The 21,128-nt window shown below is 41.5% G+C and overlaps 1 protein-coding gene across 2 annotated transcripts in view; it reads left to right on the top strand.

Annotated features, from left to right (window-relative positions):
* Window positions 1–21,128, top strand: part of LOC134018342 (1,4-alpha-glucan-branching enzyme-like) — a 177,778-nt gene that overhangs the window by 86,516 nt on the left and 70,134 nt on the right. For both annotated transcript variants that reach the window (XM_062458242.1, XM_062458243.1), the window contains 4 exons: window positions 10,946–11,155; window positions 17,825–17,940; window positions 18,258–18,385; window positions 18,759–18,857. In XM_062458242.1, coding sequence (XP_062314226.1) covers window positions 10,946–11,155; window positions 17,825–17,940; window positions 18,258–18,385; window positions 18,759–18,857 — 553 coding nt within the window. The remainder of the gene's footprint in view (window positions 1–10,945; window positions 11,156–17,824; window positions 17,941–18,257; window positions 18,386–18,758; window positions 18,858–21,128) is intronic.

Raw genomic sequence — 21,128 nt, 5'->3', positions numbered from 1 at the left:
AGCCATCATATGTTTTTTGGATTTTCAAAACCGTTTGCCCGGTACGGCCAATCAAAATGTGCTGTTAAGCCAGCAAACAGGAAGTTGGGTCGTATCTCAGCAAATCTTTGATGGATTCGCACCAAACTTGTTGCGTGTACTCGTAACCCTCTTCTGAAGATGTACAACATGTTTTATGGGTCATTCGATTGCTTGGCCACCTCATTGCTGCTTGCAGCTATATTTGGTGGCCAAGCCGCGAAGCTGCGAAGCCACTTAAGTGTTTCTACCTTTTCTTATTATTATTACACTTCTTCTGCCATTGGAGTCTATGGCAGCCCCTAGAACCGTATGGTAAAAAGTTGTGAAATTTGGCACACTCATTAAGCACAGTCCCCTCTTTATATTCACCAAGTTTCATGTCTCCCATTGGAGCACTCTAGCGCCACCAACGGGTCAAAGTTGGACTTGTGTTTACACACGTAACTTTTGAACCGTATGACCGATTTTCAAAAATGAGGTACCATTGGATTCCCTGGGTCAAGACGAGTTCAACACACCCTATGACGTCAATTTCCGGTTATATAGATTTTCCGCCATTTCCGGTTTTATCGAAAACCTTTGAAAGCCTACTCCTCCTACAATTTTTCTTTAATCTTCCCCAGAATTGGCACACATCATCGTCAGAGCAACCCTCACAGAAGTTATCCAAAGATTTTTGATTTTCAAAACCGTTTGTCCGGTACAGCCAATCAAAATCGGCAGCAAAGACACCAAACAGGAAGTTGGGTCATATCTCAGCCAATCCTTGAGAAATCAACACCAAACTTGGTATGATGACTCGGAACCCTCATCTGAGGATGTCCAAACAATTTGGTGTCATGTGATCACTGGGCGTGGCCGCAGGATGCAAAAATGTGTTTTGGCCAATAACTGTTGATTCGTTTGCCATTATTAAGTGATTCCTTTGTCTCATGATATCTTGGGACATCCCGTGTGTGACACATGATAACTTGTGATAACAGCCGAATTGATGTGGCCGCCATTTTGAATTACTGAAAAAACGTATTTTCTGTACTCCTCCTACAAATGTTTTCCAATCTTCACCAAATTTGGCAGAGATCATCTTCAGACCAAGCCTCACAAAAGCCATCATATGTTTTTTGGATTTTCAAAACCGTTTGCCCGGTACGGCCAATCAAAATGTGCTGTTAAGCCAGCAAACAGGAAGTTGGGTCGTATCTCAGCAAATCTTTGATGGATTCGCACCAAACTTGTTGCGTGTACTCGTAACCCTCTTCTGAGGATGTACAACATGTTTTATGGGTCATTCGACTGCTTGGCCACCTCATTGCTGCTTGCAGCTATATTTATTTATTACACTTCTTCTGCCATTGGAGTCTATGGCAGCCCCTAGAACCGTATGGTAAAAAGTTGTGAAATTTGGCACACTCATTAAGCACAGTCCCCTCTTTATATTCACCAAGTTTCATGTCTCCCATTGGAGCACTCTAGCGCCACCAACGGGTCAAAGTTGGACTTGTGTTTACACACGTAACTTTTGAACCGTATGACCGATTTTCAAAAATGAGGTACCATTGGATTCCCTGGGTCAAGACGAGTTCAACACACCCTATGACGTCAATTTCCGGTTATATAGATTTTCCGCCATTTCCGGTTTTATCGAAAACCTTTGAAAGCCTACTCCTCCTACAATTTTTCTTTAATCTTCCCCAGAATTGGCACACATCATCGTCAGAGCAACCCTCACAGAAGTTATCCAAAGATTTTTGATTTTCAAAACCGTTTGTCCGGTACAGCCAATCAAAATCGGCAGCAAAGACACCAAACAGGAAGTTGGGTCATATCTCAGCCAATCCTTGAGAAATCAACACCAAACTTGGTATGATGACTCGGAACCCTCATCTGAGGATGTCCAAACAATTTGGTGTCATGTGATCACTGGGCGTGGCCGCAGGATGCAAAAATGTGTTTGGGCCAATAACTGTTGATTCGTTTGCCATTATTAAGTGATTCCTTTGTCTCATGATATCTTGGGACATCCCGTGTGTGACACATGATAACTTGTGATAACAGCCGAATTGATGTGGCCGCCATTTTGAATTACTGAAAAAACGTATTTTCTGTACTCCTCCTACAAATGTTTTCCAATCTTCACCAAATTTGGCAGAGATCATCTTCAGACCAAGCCTCACAAAAGCCATCATATGTTTTTTGGATTTTCAAAACCGTTTGCCCGGTACGGCCAATCAAAATGTGCTGTTAAGCCAGCAAACAGGAAGTTGGGTCGTATCTCAGCAAATCTTTGATGGATTCGCACCAAACTTGTTGCGTGTACTCGTAACCCTCTTCTGAGGATGTACAACATGTTTTATGGGTCATTCGACTGCTTGGCCACCTCATTGCTGCTTGCAGCTATATTTATTTATTACACTTCTTCTGCCATTGGAGTCTATGGCAGCCCCTAGAACCGTATGGTAAAAAGTTGTGAAATTTGGCACACTCATTAAGCACAGTCCCCTCTTTATATTCACCAAGTTTCATGTCTCCCATTGGAGCACTCTAGCGCCACCAACGGGTCAAAGTTGGACTTGTGTTTACACACGTAACTTTTGAACCGTATGACCGATTTTCAAAAATGAGGTACCATTGGATTCCCTGGGTCAAGACGAGTTCAACACACCCTATGACGTCAATTTCCGGTTATATAGATTTTCCGCCATTTCCGGTTTTATCGAAAACCTTTGAAAGCCTACTCCTCCTACAATTTTTCTTTAATCTTCCCCAGAATTGGCACACATCATCGTCAGAGCAACCCTCACAGAAGTTATCCAAAGATTTTTGATTTTCAAAACCGTTTGTCCGGTACAGCCAATCAAAATCGGCAGCAAAGACACCAAACAGGAAGTTGGGTCATATCTCAGCCAATCCTTGAGAAATCAACACCAAACTTGGTATGATGACTCGGAACCCTCATCTGAGGATGTCCAAACAATTTGGTGTCATGTGATCACTGGGCGTGGCCGCAGGATGCAAAAATGTGTTTGGGCCAATAACTGTTGATTCGTTTGCCATTATTAAGTGATTCCTTTGTCTCATGATATCTTGGGACATCCCGTGTGTGACACATGATAACTTGTGATAACAGCCGAATTGATGTGGCCGCCATTTTGAATTACTGAAAAAACGTATTTTCTGTACTCCTCCTACAAATGTTTTCCAATCTTCACCAAATTTGGCAGAGATCATCTTCAGACCAAGCCTCACAAAAGCCATCATATGTTTTTTGGATTTTCAAAACCGTTTGCCCGGTACGGCCAATCAAAATGTGCTGTTAAGCCAGCAAACAGGAAGTTGGGTCGTATCTCAGCAAATCTTTGATGGATTCGCACCAAACTTGTTGCGTGTACTCGTAACCCTCTTCTGAGGATGTACAACATGTTTTATGGGTCATTCGACTGCTTGGCCACCTCATTGCTGCTTGCAGCTATATTTATTTATTACACTTCTTCTGCCATTGGAGTCTATGGCAGCCCCTAGAACCGTATGGTAAAAAGTTGTGAAATTTGGCACACTCATTAAGCACAGTCCCCTCTTTATATTCACCAAGTTTCATGTCTCCCATTGGAGCACTCTAGCGCCACCAACGGGTCAAAGTTGGACTTGTGTTTACACACGTAACTTTTGAACCGTATGACCGATTTTCAAAAATGAGGTACCATTGGATTCCCTGGGTCAAGACGAGTTCAACACACCCTATGACGTCAATTTCCGGTTATATAGATTTTCCGCCATTTCCGGTTTTATCGAAAACCTTTGAAAGCCTACTCCTCCTACAATTTTTCTTTAATCTTCCCCAGAATTGGCACACATCATCGTCAGAGCAACCCTCACAGAAGTTATCCAAAGATTTTTGATTTTCAAAACCGTTTGTCCGGTACAGCCAATCAAAATCGGCAGCAAAGACACCAAACAGGAAGTTGGGTCATATCTCAGCCAATCCTTGAGAAATCAACACCAAACTTGGTATGATGACTCGGAACCCTCATCTGAGGATGTCCAAACAATTTGGTGTCATGTGATCACTGGGCGTGGCCGCAGGATGCAAAAATGTGTTTTGGCCAATAACTGTTGATTCGTTTGCCATTATTAAGTGATTCCTTTGTCTCATGATATCTTGGGACATCCCGTGTGTGACACATGATAACTTGTGATAACAGCCGAATTGATGTGGCCGCCATTTTGAATTACTGAAAAAACGTATTTTCTGTACTCCTCCTACAAATGTTTTCCAATCTTCACCAAATTTGGCAGAGATCATCTTCAGACCAAGCCTCACAAAAGCCATCATATGTTTTTTGGATTTTCAAAACCGTTTGCCCGGTACGGCCAATCAAAATGTGCTGTTAAGCCAGCAAACAGGAAGTTGGGTCGTATCTCAGCAAATCTTTGATGGATTCGCACCAAACTTGTTGCGTGTACTCGTAACCCTCTTCTGAGGATGTACAACATGTTTTATGGGTCATTCGACTGCTTGGCCACCTCATTGCTGCTTGCAGCTATATTTATTTATTACACTTCTTCTGCCATTGGAGTCTATGGCAGCCCCTAGAACCGTATGGTAAAAAGTTGTGAAATTTGGCACACTCATTAAGCACAGTCCCCTCTTTATATTCACCAAGTTTCATGTCTCCCATTGGAGCACTCTAGCGCCACCAACGGGTCAAAGTTGGACTTGTGTTTACACACGTAACTTTTGAACCGTATGACCGATTTTCAAAAATGAGGTACCATTGGATTCCCTGGGTCAAGACGAGTTCAACACACCCTATGACGTCAATTTCCGGTTATATAGATTTTCCGCCATTTCCGGTTTTATCGAAAACCTTTGAAAGCCTACTCCTCCTACAATTTTTCTTTAATCTTCCCCAGAATTGGCACACATCATCGTCAGAGCAACCCTCACAGAAGTTATCCAAAGATTTTTGATTTTCAAAACCGTTTGTCCGGTACAGCCAATCAAAATCGGCAGCAAAGACACCAAACAGGAAGTTGGGTCATATCTCAGCCAATCCTTGAGAAATCAACACCAAACTTGGTATGATGACTCGGAACCCTCATCTGAGGATGTCCAAACAATTTGGTGTCATGTGATCACTGGGCGTGGCCGCAGGATGCAAAAATGTGTTTGGGCCAATAACTGTTGATTCGTTTGCCATTATTAAGTGATTCCTTTGTCTCATGATATCTTGGGACATCCCGTGTGTGACACATGATAACTTGTGATAACAGCCGAATTGATGTGGCCGCCATTTTGAATTACTGAAAAAACGTATTTTCTGTACTCCTCCTACAAATGTTTTCCAATCTTCACCAAATTTGGCAGAGATCATCTTCAGACCAAGCCTCACAAAAGCCATCATATGTTTTTTGGATTTTCAAAACCGTTTGCCCGGTACGGCCAATCAAAATGTGCTGTTAAGCCAGCAAACAGGAAGTTGGGTCGTATCTCAGCAAATCTTTGATGGATTCGCACCAAACTTGTTGCGTGTACTCGTAACCCTCTTCTGAGGATGTACAACATGTTTTATGGGTCATTCGACTGCTTGGCCACCTCATTGCTGCTTGCAGCTATATTTATTTATTACACTTCTTCTGCCATTGGAGTCTATGGCAGCCCCTAGAACCGTATGGTAAAAAGTTGTGAAATTTGGCACACTCATTAAGCACAGTCCCCTCTTTATATTCACCAAGTTTCATGTCTCCCATTGGAGCACTCTAGCGCCACCAACGGGTCAAAGTTGGACTTGTGTTTACACACGTAACTTTTGAACCGTATGACCGATTTTCAAAAATGAGGTACCATTGGATTCCCTGGGTCAAGACGAGTTCAACACACCCTATGACGTCAATTTCCGGTTATATAGATTTTCCGCCATTTCCGGTTTTATCGAAAACCTTTGAAAGCCTACTCCTCCTACAATTTTTCTTTAATCTTCCCCAGAATTGGCACACATCATCGTCAGAGCAACCCTCACAGAAGTTATCCAAAGATTTTTGATTTTCAAAACCGTTTGTCCGGTACAGCCAATCAAAATCGGCAGCAAAGACACCAAACAGGAAGTTGGGTCATATCTCAGCCAATCCTTGAGAAATCAACACCAAACTTGGTATGATGACTCGGAACCCTCATCTGAGGATGTCCAAACAATTTGGTGTCATGTGATCACTGGGCGTGGCCGCAGGATGCAAAAATGTGTTTTGGCCAATAACTGTTGATTCGTTTGCCATTATTAAGTGATTCCTTTGTCTCATGATATCTTGGGACATCCCGTGTGTGACACATGATAACTTGTGATAACAGCCGAATTGATGTGGCCGCCATTTTGAATTACTGAAAAAACGTATTTTATGTACTCCTCCTACAAATGTTTTCCAATCTTCACCAAATTTGGCAGAGATCATCTTCAGACCAAGCCTCACAAAAGCCATCATATGTTTTTTGGATTTTCAAAACCGTTTGCCCGGTACGGCCAATCAAAATGTGCTGTTAAGCCAGCAAACAGGAAGTTGGGTCGTATCTCAGCAAATCTTTGATGGATTCGCACCAAACTTGTTGCGTGTACTCGTAACCCTCTTCTGAGGATGTACAACATGTTTTATGGGTCATTCGACTGCTTGGCCACCTCATTGCTGCTTGCAGCTATATTTATTTATTACACTTCTTCTGCCATTGGAGTCTATGGCAGCCCCTAGAACCGTATGGTAAAAAGTTGTGAAATTTGGCACACTCATTAAGCACAGTCCCCTCTTTATATTCACCAAGTTTCATGTCTCCCATTGGAGCACTCTAGCGCCACCAACGGGTCAAAGTTGGACTTGTGTTTACACACGTAACTTTTGAACCGTATGACCGATTTTCAAAAATGAGGTACCATTGGATTCCCTGGGTCAAGACGAGTTCAACACACCCTATGACGTCAATTTCCGGTTACATAGATTTTCCGCCATTTCCGGTTTTATCGAAAACCTTTGAATGCCTACTCCTCCTACAATGTTTCTTTAATCTTCCCCAGAATTGGCACACATCATCGTCAGAGCAACCCTCACAGAAGTTATCCAAAGATTTTTGATTTTCAAAACCGTTTGTCCGGTACAGCCAATCAAAATCGGCAGCAAAGACACCAAACAGGAAGTTGGGTCATATCTCAGCCAATCCTTGAGAAATCAACACCAAACTTGGTATGATGACTCGGAACCCTCATCTGAGGATGTCCAAACAATTTGGTGTCATGTGATCACTGGGCGTGGCCGCAGGATGCAAAAATGTGTTTTGGCCAATAACTGTTGATTCGTTTGCCTTTATTAAGTGATTCCTTTGTCTCATGATATCTTGGGACATCCCGTGTGTGACACATGATAACTTGTGATAACAGCCGAATTGATGCGGCCGCCATTTTGAATTACTGAAAAAACGTTTTTTCTGTACTCCTCCTACAAATGTTTTCCAATCTTCACCAAATTTGGCAGAGATCATCTTCAGACCAAGCCTCACAAAAGCCATCATATGTTTTTTGGATTTTCAAAACCGTTTGCCCGGTACGGCCAATCAAAATGTGCTGTTAAGCCAGCAAACAGGAAGTTGGGTCGTATCTCAGCAAATCTTTGATGGATTCGCACCAAACTTGTTGCGTGTACTCGTAACCCTCTTCTGAGGATGTACAACATGTTTTATGGGTCATTCGACTGCTTGGCCACCTCATTGCTGCTTGCAGCTATATTTATTATTATTATTATACTTCTGCCATGGGAGTCTATGGCAGCCCCTAGAACCACATGGTCAGAAGTTGTGAAATTTGGCACACTCTTTGGGACCTGTCCCCTCATCACTTTCACCAAGTTTCATGTCTCCCATTCCAACCCTGTAGCGCCACCAATGGGTCAAAGTTGGTGTGTTTACACACGTTACCTTTGAACCATATGCCGCATTTTCCAAAATGAGGTATCATTGGATTCCCTGGATCAAGACAAGTTCAACGCACTCTATGACGTCATACCCAGTCATATAGATTCTCCGCCATTTTGAATGTTAAGGAGAAACGTTTTTTTGCTACTCCTCCTACAATTCTTGTCGAATCTTCTTCAAAATTGCCACAGATGATCTTCAGACCCAGCCTCACAAAAGTTATCCCCTGGAGCTTTGATTTTCGCAACCGTTTGTTAGTTACAGCCAATCAAATTCAGCAACTGATCCGGAAAAAGGGAAGTGAGGTCATATCTTAGTGAATCTTTGATGCATTGACTCCAAACTTGGTGTATGGATTCAAGACCCTGTTATTAACCTTTTAAGGAGTGAGTTCTAAATATTACCGACGCTTCCACCAGAGTGAGTTATTTTTCCAAAACGTAAGCTAGCTAGTTTTATTTAGCTTCCGTTACCTAGCAACCTAGCATAATACTCGTAGCAATGCTACTACCTGCTAGTGTTACTTGTTAGCCTCCTAATTGTAAATTTTGAAGCCATACTATAGCGTTTGTCATATAGTTTTTGTCTATCGGAAAATAGTTGGTTGGAATGTTCAGAATCACACGTGTGACGGTACTCTGTGGGGCCCGCTTTCGAACGATCACATATGTGTGACGCTACTCCTTAACGGGTTAAGAGGTCCGAAAAAGGTAGGGTCATTTGAGCTCTAGGGGGCGCTACAATAGGCAAAACTGTGATTTGACCAATAACTGTTGATTTGTTTGTCGTATTTAAGTGATTCCTTTGTCTCGTGATATCTTAGGAGATCCCGTGTCTGACGCATGTTAACGCATGATACCAGACGAATTGATGAGGCCGCCATTTTGAATGAATGCAACTTTTTTCCCTACTCCTACACAATGTATCCAATATTCACCAGATTTGGCACAGAATATCTTCAGACCACAATCACCTTGACATGTCAAAATAGGACTGAATTACAGCTGTTGGGGCAACAATTTGGGCCAAATCTGACCACGCATGCCACAGGAGAAACGGCTTACTTTTTGTATACAGTAACTGTACACAGCAATTCCCAGCGCTGAAAATGGCTCACTGGAATAAGACGGGCTCCTTTGAAGTGCAAGGTCGTAGGTTCGAATCCAGCCAAAGTCTCAAGCATGTCATGATACTGGTTTATCTGTTTAGTGATGCCAGGTATGCGACAGTAGCTGTCGAGCAGTATAATCATGATGGTCACGATAATGTTTCATTCTCAGGGGATTTATACTCAGTCAGATTTATTGTGCTTTGTCGATATAGTGATGCTACATCTAGCCAGTGCAGCGGATTTCTTGCATCATAACTTCTGAACAGATTTGGCATAAATCACAAGATTGGTCTCTTCTGATTCTATGTGGCATACTAAGTCGAAATATATCACACTGTCCCGTGTCTGCCATTTTGGGCGTCGGCCATTTGGAATTTTCATAAAAACAAACTCCTCGTTCGCCGTTGCTCCTATTTTCATGGACATGTAATCAAATCATTTTCAGACCACAATCACCTTGACATGTCAAAATAGGACTGAATTACAGCTTTTTATACTTGGGTCAAATCTGGAGAAACTGCTTACTTTTTTTATACAGTAACTGAACACAGCATTTCCCTGCAGTGAGAATAGCTCACTGGGATAAGACGGGTTCCTCTGAAGTGCAAGGTCATAGGTTCGAACCCAGACACGGTCATCAAGCATGTCATGATACTGGTTTATCTGTTTATTTAAACCAGGTATGCCACAGTAGCTGTCTAACAGTATAATGGTAATGATCATGTTTCATTCTCAGGGGATCTATACTCAAGAATAGTCAGATTTATTGTGCTTTGTAGATATGTGTCCTCTAACCTCTAGGGGGGCGATCCCGTGTCTGACACATGTTAACTTGAGTTAACATGTGATACCAGCCGAATTGATGCCGCCATTTTGAATGAATTAATAAAGCGTTTTGTTCACTCCTCCTACAAAATGTATCAAATATTCACCAAATTTGGGACAGATTATCTTCAGACCACAATCACCTTGACATGTAAAAATAGGACTGAATTACAGCTGTTTAAACTTGGGCCAAATCGGACAACCGCTTGCCACAGGAAAAACTGCTTATATTTTTACCCAGTAACTGAACTGTGATTTGCAGCACTGAGAATCGCTCACTAGGATAAGTTGGTGTCCTGGCAACGGCAACGTCAGAGGTTTGAATCCAGCCAAAGCCGACAAGCTTGTCATGTCTCTGATTCTCTGTTTAGCGAGACTGTAAGCCACTGCAAAGGAAGCCAGGTACACCGCAGTTGCTAGTTACCTGTAGTCAAGCTACAAGCTATAGTCAATGCAATCCTCACACAAACTATCAAAATTATTTTAAATTTTCAAAACCGTTTGTCCGGTACAGCCAATCGAAATCGGCAGCAGAGCCGCCAAACAGAAAGTTGTGTCGTATCTCAGCAAATCTTTGATGGATTCACGCCAAACTTTCTACTTGGAACACTCTTCTGAGGATGTCGAAAGTTTCTTCTGGGTCATCTGACCTGCTTGGCCACCCCATTGCTGCTTGCAGCTATATTTCCTAAGTGCCGTTGTACTCCCGGAACAAGTGCGTCTTGAGCATTTTCTTGAAGGTGGGGAGACAGTCAGTGTCCCTGATGGAGGTGGGGAGTTGATTCCACCATTGGGGGGCCAGACAGGAGAAGAGTTTGTGTTGGGACCGGGCGCTCATTGTTTTGCTGTTCTGTGCTATGTAATATTGTAGTTGAGATACTGTCGTTTTTGCACTGTAAAGAACTGTCTAATCCTTGATTTGCTGCACTTTTTATATACACCTTAGATAAAAGATCCTGTTAAATGAATAAATGAATAAAATGTAAGTCACCCTTCATGAGGTGTCTGTGGGTGTGTGCGTGCGTTTGTGTCTGTGTCCACAGTCGCTATGGCACACCAGATGAGTTAAAGCAGCTGATTGACGTGGCCCACTCCCTGGGCATTGTCGTGCTGCTTGATGTGGTCCACAGCCATGCCTCCAAGAACACAGAGGACGGCTTGAACCACTTTGATGGATCAGACTCATGCTTTTTCCATGCACCACCCCGGGGAGACCACAGCCTATGGGACAGCCGCCTCTTCAACTATGCCAGGTAATGTCTGTCTATCAGGCCTGATCCATATGATCACCCAGTACTAGTACAACCTGTTGTTTATTGACGACTACTGTACATCTTTCATCCTGTCTTCTGACCAGTGTTGGGGTAACGTGTTACAGAGTAATGTTAGAGTACTCCAATTACTTTTTTGTTGTAACAAGTAACATAACATGTATGTTTTGCAATTCAAGTATTGTTATTTAGTTACATTTGTTTTGTTTACGGTTACAGTGAAAATTGAAAACAATGTCACGAGTGGTCAACGAACACAAATTATAAGAAACATCATACATAATTCCTACCCCATTCATCGCCTCAAAAACCGAATTGCTTTCTTAAGCATTCTACCTCCACCGACAGGCTAACATTTGTAGCCTGCATCACATTGCGTCCTTCCTTTTCGCCCTTTTGTCCTCCTTTTTTACCCTTGCGCCCACCATCGCAATTTACCACTCGCGTAGGCTTTCAGATGCCAAAAAGACCTCCTTCAAACCTACGTGGAGTTTAGACCTCCACTTTGCCCTTAAGAGCAGCAAAGATCAATATCATACCCTTCTGTAAGCTCTGTCGCATTGATATCGACGTGAGTAGTACTAGTAGGGGGAAAGGGGCTTCAGAGCGGCATGCCTGCGCTACGCAATAGCACAAGGATAATGCTAGTTCCACCGGGCACTCTTCATTAACATCATTTTTTGCTCCGAACACAACACACAACAACAGCGGATGATAAAACAACTGCTGCTGAGCTGACCAAATTATATATTTTAATTTCTATTACAATTTAAATAGTTTGGGTAATGGTACTGTCTTATTTTCTTATTTATCTTTTGACTAAACTTGTCTCACCAAAGACAACACAAAATCAGTGCCCCCCCCTCCCGGTCAACAACTTTTTGGGATTGTCCTGCTTTTTTATCCTTTGTCCTCCTTTTTGGACACAAGTGTCCTCCTTTTCAGGGTCATGCTTCTGGTCACCCTAGTTGCAAGGAGCACTTAATATCAATTATCAAAAGCATTCCATTAGTTTGAAAGATAAGGACAGTGACACTAATGCAGGACCCACTGTATTTTCTTTTGCAAACAACCAGTTTGTTTACAGTAAAGCTACACCATCCCAGAGAGGGTGCTATAGAGCTACTTTTTTTACTTGATATAGTGTGCCTGTCCGATGAGTCTTGCTTACAGCAAGGTAGTTCTAGTGGTCTGTTACAGTAAAGAACCAAAGCATTGGGCCTATTGGGGGAGAAAGTAAGTACCATTCTCATCATTCTGGTTCTCAGAAACCACAGACCCATGCAGGACTAGGGCTCAATCCTTTAGATAAATCGTCGGCTCACAGGTCAACAAGAGTAAGAGCTCTTAGTAGGAGCTGTTAAATGAAATCCTTTCCATTCTTATCCCCAACACCTACTCACATAAGAGCAAAACAGGCCTTCAGATATGATAGAAATCTGAGGGTTAGGGTCTTTTAAAAATGTATAGCGTGTTTGCTTCCCTAATATTTATGGGTAATTTGTTCCATGGTTTTGGGGCATAATTGACAAAGGCCGCATCACCAATCTTCTTGTGACTGCTTCTGGTGACCTCTAATAGGCCTGCATTTGATGATCGCAGTGTTCTAGCTGGTGTGTAGTTTATAAGAGAGTTAGCAATGTAGCTTGGTCCTTGTCCTTGTAGAGCTTTGTATGTGAGGAAAAGGACCTTAAAGTCAATTCTGAAGGTAACAGGGAGCCAGTGTAAAGTAGCTAGGACAGGACTAATGTGTTCTCTCCTTTTAGTTTTGGTTAATAATCTGGCTGCAGAATTTTGAATGAGCTGTAGTCTTTCAGTGGTTTTCTTGGGAAGACCAGTGAAAAGTGCGTTACAGTAGTCCAGCCGGCTGGATATAAAAGCATGAATTAACTTCTCTGCATCATTTTGGTTTATGAATGGTCGTACCGTTGCTATATTCCTCAGGTGAAAGAAAGCTGTTTTTGGTCACTTTATTAATGTGAGAGTTGAAATTCAAATCTGAGTCCAGGATTACACCGAGACTTGTCACCTCTGGTTTAAGATAACATATAAAGAGAAAAAAGTAATGGACCTAAGCAGCTTCCTTGAGCAACCCTGTAGCCGTTCTCATGTATCTTAGACCTATGGTCTCCTAAACTAACATAAAACTTCCTTCCTGTGATATATGATTTCATCCAGTTCAATACACTATCCGTGAACCCAATAAGCTTTTCCAGTCTATTGATTAGGATGTCGTGATCAATGGTATCAAATGCTGCACTGAGATCTAACAGGATAAGGATAAAGACTTTATTTGCATCAGAGTTTTAGTCTGAGGTTGCTAATTATTTTGGTGAGAGCAGTTTCAGTACTATGATATTTCCTGAAACCTGACTGTGAGACTTCCGGTATGTTATTTTTTTCAAGAAAATAATTTAATTGGACTAATACTATCTTTTCCAGTACTTTACTAATAAATGGAAGGTTTGATATTGGTCTGTAATTTGCAAGTATTGTAATTTGGATTTCTTCAATAGGGGCTTTACAACAGCTGTTTTGAAGGCATCTGGGAAGACGCCAGTTCTAAGGGATGTGTTTATAATCTCTAGCACCGGACCTGAGACACTATCAAACACTCGCTTAAAGAATGTTGTGGGTATAGGATCAATATCTGAGGTTGTGGAGTTAGATTCGCTGACTATTTTGGAAAGTTCACTTAGTGTGATACATGTAAATGTGCTCATGGTTATGTTGCAGAATCTACTGATGTCAGTTTCATCCCCACTATTAATAATACTAGCTCTGATCAAAGTTATTTGGTTCTTGAACAACAAAGCAAGCTCTTCACATTTAACTGCTTAGGATGGAGGGAGGGCAGGGACAGTGTTTAGCAGCTGGTCAATGGTGGAGAAAAGAACTCTGGAATTTCTGGCATTTTCTGTAATAATGAGAAATATTCTCTCCTTGCTAGACGGATGGTTTTGTTATAGGTGGTTAATGTATCTTTGTAGATATTGTAGTGGATAGTGATCTTTGTTTTCCTCCATTTTCTCTCTGCTGCACGGCATTTTCTTTTCGTTTCACAATTTTTTTTATTTCTCAGCCATGAGAAATAAATGCTTGTGGACTTCTTTTTGGTTTTCAGTGTCTAACACAGATAATAGTGCATCATTGAGGTTCTCTACCATTTCATTCAGAGAGCATTCATGATTAGTTGGCTCATATAGAGCAAATTGTTCAGAAAATGTCATCATAGCTCGATCGTCTATGTCTTCTTTGGACTAAGAATTCTTTTGTGTTTTTTTGTTAGGATAATTTCCACATTAAAAAGTATACAATGGTCTGAAAGGGGTAGATCAGTTATTGAAATATTATTGATGTTTAGTCCAGTTGTTATTACTAGATCTAGTGTGTTTCCGTGCCGGTGTGTTGGGTCTGTTATGTGTTGAGTTAGGTCGAGGAGATTTAAGAGCTCAATAGTTCTTGGGTCTGCTTTTTTATTTACTTGGATATTTAAGTCTCCGTTTAAAACTACTTTGTCATATCTAGTGATACATAGTGATAATAGTTCCGAGAATTCTTGTATGAATATCGGCGAGTGCTTGGGTGGCTGATATATAATAACAAAAAGTATTGATTCGGTTTTGAGCTCTATAGCAAGATATTCAATTGATGTAAATTCACCTAGCTCAGTGATTTTGAACAACAGTTTAGATGAGAAAATAGCTGCGACACCTCCACCTTTTTGATGATTTCCTAGAAACTTGGTGAAAGCTGTAATCGGGCGGACACGCTTCTATCAAAGTTGGGAGGTTGTTTGGGATGCGTCAGTCAGTTTAGACACAACAGGGATAGGGAGAGAAACTTGATTTGTGGTCAGGAGCACGTGACTGATGTTTGCTGTTAGTAGTCGAGACCCTCTACGCTTTGGGTGGAGTCCGTCAGCTTGAAAACGTTCTGCACAGTTCCAGAACACATTGAAATTGTCGATTAATCTCAGTTTGTGTGCCAAACAGACTGATGCCAACCATGTGTTGAAAGATAGGAGTCGACTGAAGGCTTCTTTTCCTCTGCGAAAACATGCAATCGGTCCACTGATGAATACATCTTGATATCTGTTGTGTGCTCAGTAGCTGGGTGAAATGTTTTTTAAGTATCTCAGTGCCAGTTTTTTTGTGCAGGATATCAAACGAGCCAGTGTGGATGATAATCTTGGGGTTGTTTGGTTTATTGTTGAGGATTGTTTGTACCTTCTTCGACAGATGTGTTGCTAAGACAAATATTTTCTGTCTTTGCCAGTTTAACATGTGCTGTCATGGCATCTCCGATCAAGATAGTGGCCATCTGTGGTGTTGTGTTTGCATTTCCAACATTTGCCTTATCAGTAGCTACGGAGCCAGTTTTTAGATTATTTGGGTTAGCACTGATAGCACCTTGTGCTGGACCAAGGTCAGCCACTGTGTCAGTGCTAGCAGTAGATTCTATAGGGCTAGTGCTAGCAGTGTTAGCTCCTCTAAGTGCTAATGGGCTAGTCTTAGCATACCTTAGTTCTTGATAATCCTGTGATATTGTTGTCTGATTAGGCTTGATGGGGGGTCGAATAGCGTCCCGAGTGGTCCGAGAGGGGCTTGGAGTGAAATGGGGGACCCACGGTCGCAGCAGACGACGATGTGTCGGTTTTGGATTTGCATTTGTGTGGTAGCTACCATCATGGTGTGTCGGCTATCCGGGCCCTTCATGTTTGTTAGCTGCGTTGCTAGCACTCCTGTGTCTCTTCTCCTTGGATTCCACACACAATGGGGGAGAGAGAGTTCCCAGTGGTTCGAATCTATTTCTGAGTGGGACAGGAGGAGAGGTGATACGAGAAGAGTTTCTGCCTCGCTTTTTTTGCTTGGTACCAGTCCCCTCTCCGATGAAGGTAGAAGCGGCGCTAGGCCTCTTTGGTTTGGCGCCGAGAGCAGGCCATAACTCATCTGGCCCACCGGCTGGTGGAGAGAAAGCCGGTTCCAAGGGTGGCTCAATAGTCGATAGCTTAGCCTCCGGGTTAGGTAGCATGTAATCTAAAAAGTAAGATCATCAAAAAATATCCAAATGATTGAAACTTCAGAGCACTTCTCCGTGAATGCGACTGCTCTCTTCCTATGTCCTTGAGGTAGTCATTTGATGTTAACGTAACCTTGACAACAACTATAAACTGTATAGTTTTTACAAAAAATTTGAATGTAACTTGTTGTGGAAGATTCTTTAATCAAATCGCAAAATAACATTTAAATGACTTTGGAATACATATTTATAAAACAAACTATTGAACACAGAACACAATTATCAAAGACATGCAAACATCAGACAATACACAGAAAACCATCCGGCCTTGGAAATAAAGACATTCTAATCCGACATTAAATTTCAACAATCATGTTAATAGCTAAATCTGTTATCTCAAACTGCTGGGGCCTCATGTATAAACGTTGCATACGCACAAAAAGCTTGCGTACGCTGGTTTTCACACACACTTTGGGATGTATAAAGATTTACTTGACGTGAGAATGTGCGGGCCGTCACGGAAGGTTTTGAGAAGACGTGAAGTATCCTGTGCCGAAAATCACCGAACATTACAAAATAAAGTTTCCACTACTACGTTTATGACGTTGACTATTCAAAAAACATAAAAATAAAAGTTTGATCATTAATGTGGATGATCACATCAAAATGCCAAAACGGGAAATGCTATATAGCCTTCTGTTTAATCCGCCACCACTTAATAACATGTTAAACTTGAGGGAGTCAAACGAACGACAAAATCACTCAGGAAATGCATGTCACGCTAACCCTATAGCTCCCATGCTGTTACGATGCGCCACCACTCGTTTCTTCATTTAAAGTTTTACATCGGACCATTTCTTCTTAATTTCTGCCATGGTCCGGTTCTCTGAACCCACATCATTTATGGCCCTATAATAATAATAATGATTTTATTTGTAACGCACTTTACATTTAGCTAAATCTCAAAGTGCTACAGGTTAAAAACAAGAAAGGGCGCAAATAGTGACAGTTTTCCACTCCGCCGACTTTCTTTTGTCGCTAATACCTGATGACAGGCCGACAAACAGGACACATTTTCTCGCCTCCACCTCTGTTGTCAGAACCTCGATCTCACAGTCACCGTATTTCTTTGAATAAACGCTGCAGCGTTTATTAAATAACGTTCATTTTTGGTGCGGTGTTTATTCGAGGGCGGCGTTTATTCGAAGAAATACGGTAATTCAGACAAAGAAATGACCTCAGGAGCGCATTTATAGTCCATCTGCATATTCATTTATGGGAGGAGGCAAGGCGGGGTCAGTGGCTCGTTCACGTGCGGTCAATCTCACGTTGATTGTGATTTGTAAAGGAAAGGTGCGCAGGACATGGCGTACGACCGGTTTTATACATGTGAATATTTCTGTGCGTAGGTACTTTTCGAGTTTTGGCCGTACGCCATCTTCTGGTATGAAAGCTGCGCAATCCTTTATACATGAGGCCCCTGGTCTTCGGGTAGTGCAGCAGGGTTCAGTGAGGATATGCTGTTTTTCTCCCAGTTCATCTATTAAACCTCATCATGTGTGAATATTTGACAGTCACAACTGTTTTGTTTGTTTGACCTTTAAATCCTGTATGTTTTCACATCTCTAGCTGGGAAGTACTGCGATTTTTGTTGTCTAATCTGCGCTGGTGGATGGAGGAGTATCGTTTCGATGGTTTTAGGTTTGATGGGGTCACGTCCATGCTTTACCACCACCATGGCATAGGTAATACTGTATCTGTGAACTTGGTTTGTAATATGTGTGGATCTGTTGTATACATGTCTGTAGTGCATTCCTTATTTTTTCATACTGGATCTGTAATATATACTCCTTTGTCTACATTATGTAGGTTATCTAAATACAGTTCCTTTCCATCTTTTTATTTGAGACTTATACACACAGATTTGGACTTAGATGTTGTCACTTCTCTACAGGGTTTGATCCCATTGGATTTCTAGGGTGGGTGTTAGTTCCTCTCAGCGATAGAGCTTATAAGAGATCAGTTACCTTTTGTCCTTTGCATGTTGAACCTCTCACTTTAGGCACTGGGTTTTCTGGGGACTACTCGGAGTACTTCGGCCTTCAAGTGGATGAAGACTCCCTTGTCTATCTAATGCTTGCCAACCACATTTTGCATACTCTCTACCCTGACTGCATCACCATTGCAGAGGTAAAGCTGTGAAATCCTGCTTACCTCCTCCACACAGCCACAACACTCTCTAGGTATATTTTACACCAGTCCTAAGCCAGACAAACACAATGCATTTAATCACTCTTCAGTGACACTCCCCCCAAATCCATCATGAATTAAATCATTTGTTATTATACTTATTACTGTATTAACGGCTTACATCAGTTTTCATCTGTGATTAAATCGTAAAACGTGATATTGTCCATCAGTAGTTATGGCTGGTGGAGTGACATATAAGATATTATCTGTTTGATGGACAGATCCTGCCAATGCCATGGTTCACTAGTGTGGAGGGAAACAACTCTCACTGTACTCCAATTGACTGAATTGTGAGAATGTTGTTTTCTTCTAGGATGTGTCAGGGATGCCAGCTCTGTGCCGGACTGTGGCAGAGGGCGGTTTGGGGTTTGACTATCGCCTGGCCATGGCCATCCCAGACAAGTGGATCCAGGTGAGAATCTCCATGTCCACCAGGCTGTTAGCTTGGGCTCCAATCATTGTCTATAGGCTGTTATTGGGTTATCTGTTGATACTGTATTCAGTGTAGACTGAAGAATGCACAAGAGAAAGTGAAGGTTGTGATTGTGTAGTGCCATTGCCACTTGATAATGGAACAAGTAAAGAACAATTACTGAAAAGAAAGAAGCTGACAAAGATACGTTGTTCCCTCCTGAGAATCTATATCTTCCAAGGTCCAAAGGAACTTCTTCAAAATGGTTATTCAATTTCTCAAAATAATTTGTTTGTCAGTATCATTTTACCTCCGGTGTCTCATACATAACCTGCTCTGGAGCAGATTATGTGGGCTGCATACGTTTCAATGGTAACGTACCTTGGTAAAAGGAGAACCACCAAAGTGACATTGAAAGCCCAGTGTCCAACCTGACATTACTTTGCTAATCCCAAATTCTGCTTTTCAGGCCTATAGTATATAGTTTAAATACTATGGTTTAAAATTGTAATTTCACAATGATTCAACTATTATTATTTATTTGTTACAATAAACAATTACAGACAAATGCTTGCCCACCAACACTGAGCCATCATTAAATTGACTTGTTAAGAATCCTAATATTTGATTGGTTAGAAGGTCATGCAACCAAGAGATGCGAGCACACACGGTAAAGGGAGAATCAGACAAAGTCTTAAATGTGTTTTGTCCATGAGAGAAGATGAGTTTTGATAGCATATGTGACACGCTCTTGTGAAAAGGGGCAGTTGTCGGCCAATGTCATTTCTATTTTTTTACAGATTGTGAAAGTGCAGACTGTAAGATTTAAAATTACATACATTTGAAATCTGAATATGTGTTTAACACCAAGTATTTTTGTACTCACTACATTGCACTGTACCTGGACCGATTATGGTTCAAGTTATGTTTTAAATTGTCCGAAAACAGCCTGAAAGATGTAGCCTAATCACGGTTTACCAGGTCAAACAAAGACAAATTCATGCTATGCACAATGCAATTCCCGAAATTAGCCAATTAATTCTATTAAATCCGTGGATGTGGGCTAAAACAAGCCTATAGGTTTTGTCATAGATGACAAAAATGTACGCAGAACACACAGAACGCATGCTTGAAATTTGACACAACTACTTGTGAAACATTATATTTAAGGGTACTTGACTCGAGACCAAATCTGCTGATTCACTACTCGATTAGGAGGGGGGATGGGATCGTACTTTATTAAGACAAAACGTGCCTCCGTGAATCTGTCCTTTATTTCCGTATTATTAGTCGGTGATTATTCCATTAGAGCGTTTGTTGTCTAGCCCTTCAAATCATTCATCAAAATGTAATTTGTTGGCTAAAGGATGTCACACACATTGTGGGTTAGACTGCAGTTGGTCTATAAATGCGTCGCCGACATTGACAACATTTTATAGTCGGCTGACTGATCGCATTGTTGTCCTCAGTCAAAAGTATAAACACACAGGGACATTGTAATGGCGGAAATTCAAGTGGCACTGTGTAAATCTGAATAGTCAAGAGATGGCGGTTACAATAAATTTATTTTGCTTGTACAAATCAAGATTTAACAAAGTACTTTGTGATCAGTCATAACGAAGGAGGTGCTAGCCACAGGTCGTTCGCCAGAGTGATGAAGAACAATCATAAACGCTACCTTATATAAACGTTAGATCAAATGGCATTCTATAAGGTCAATCCATCAATGTAACCAAGTCTATGATTGGCTAACTCAATTCAGTGACAGTTTGAAACAATACATCTCTGTACCATTTGTCCCACAGTCCTTAGATGTGGCATCTCTCCCCAAACCAGTAGATAGTAAAACCACAGGAGTTCACCAGTCAAATGGTCAACTGTCCTTTGTGTGGGCAACTTCAAACAAGTATTTGATTAACCCCACCCAATGCAACAGGAAGGGTCAGAGCAGCTTGATCAGTTAAACTGCTCCCTCAGATCACAATAACAATACAGTTGAATCCACATTGTCTCCAGACCAGCTGTCTCATCCTCCCCAGGTGTCATAAACTGCAAATGGCATCTCTACCAAATGGAGTTATTTCAACATTAACCAACTTTAGACTTCCATTAAAACACATTCCTCATATATAAAACACACACATTATAACTGTATTCCAAATTTCCACGACAACATCATCAATGGTCTAACTAGATCCAGTTATACTGGCAAAACATGTAATGTTCTTCATTTATTGTCAGGATACGGTCCAAGTATTGAAAGAAAATTGC

This window comes from Osmerus eperlanus, chromosome 4 (assembly GCF_963692335.1).
Source record: "Osmerus eperlanus chromosome 4, fOsmEpe2.1, whole genome shotgun sequence".
Classification (NCBI taxonomy): domain Eukaryota; kingdom Metazoa; phylum Chordata; class Actinopteri; order Osmeriformes; family Osmeridae; genus Osmerus; species Osmerus eperlanus.
The sequence above is the reverse complement of the archived record's forward strand: the minus strand, read 5'-3'. Positions and strand labels throughout refer to the sequence as shown.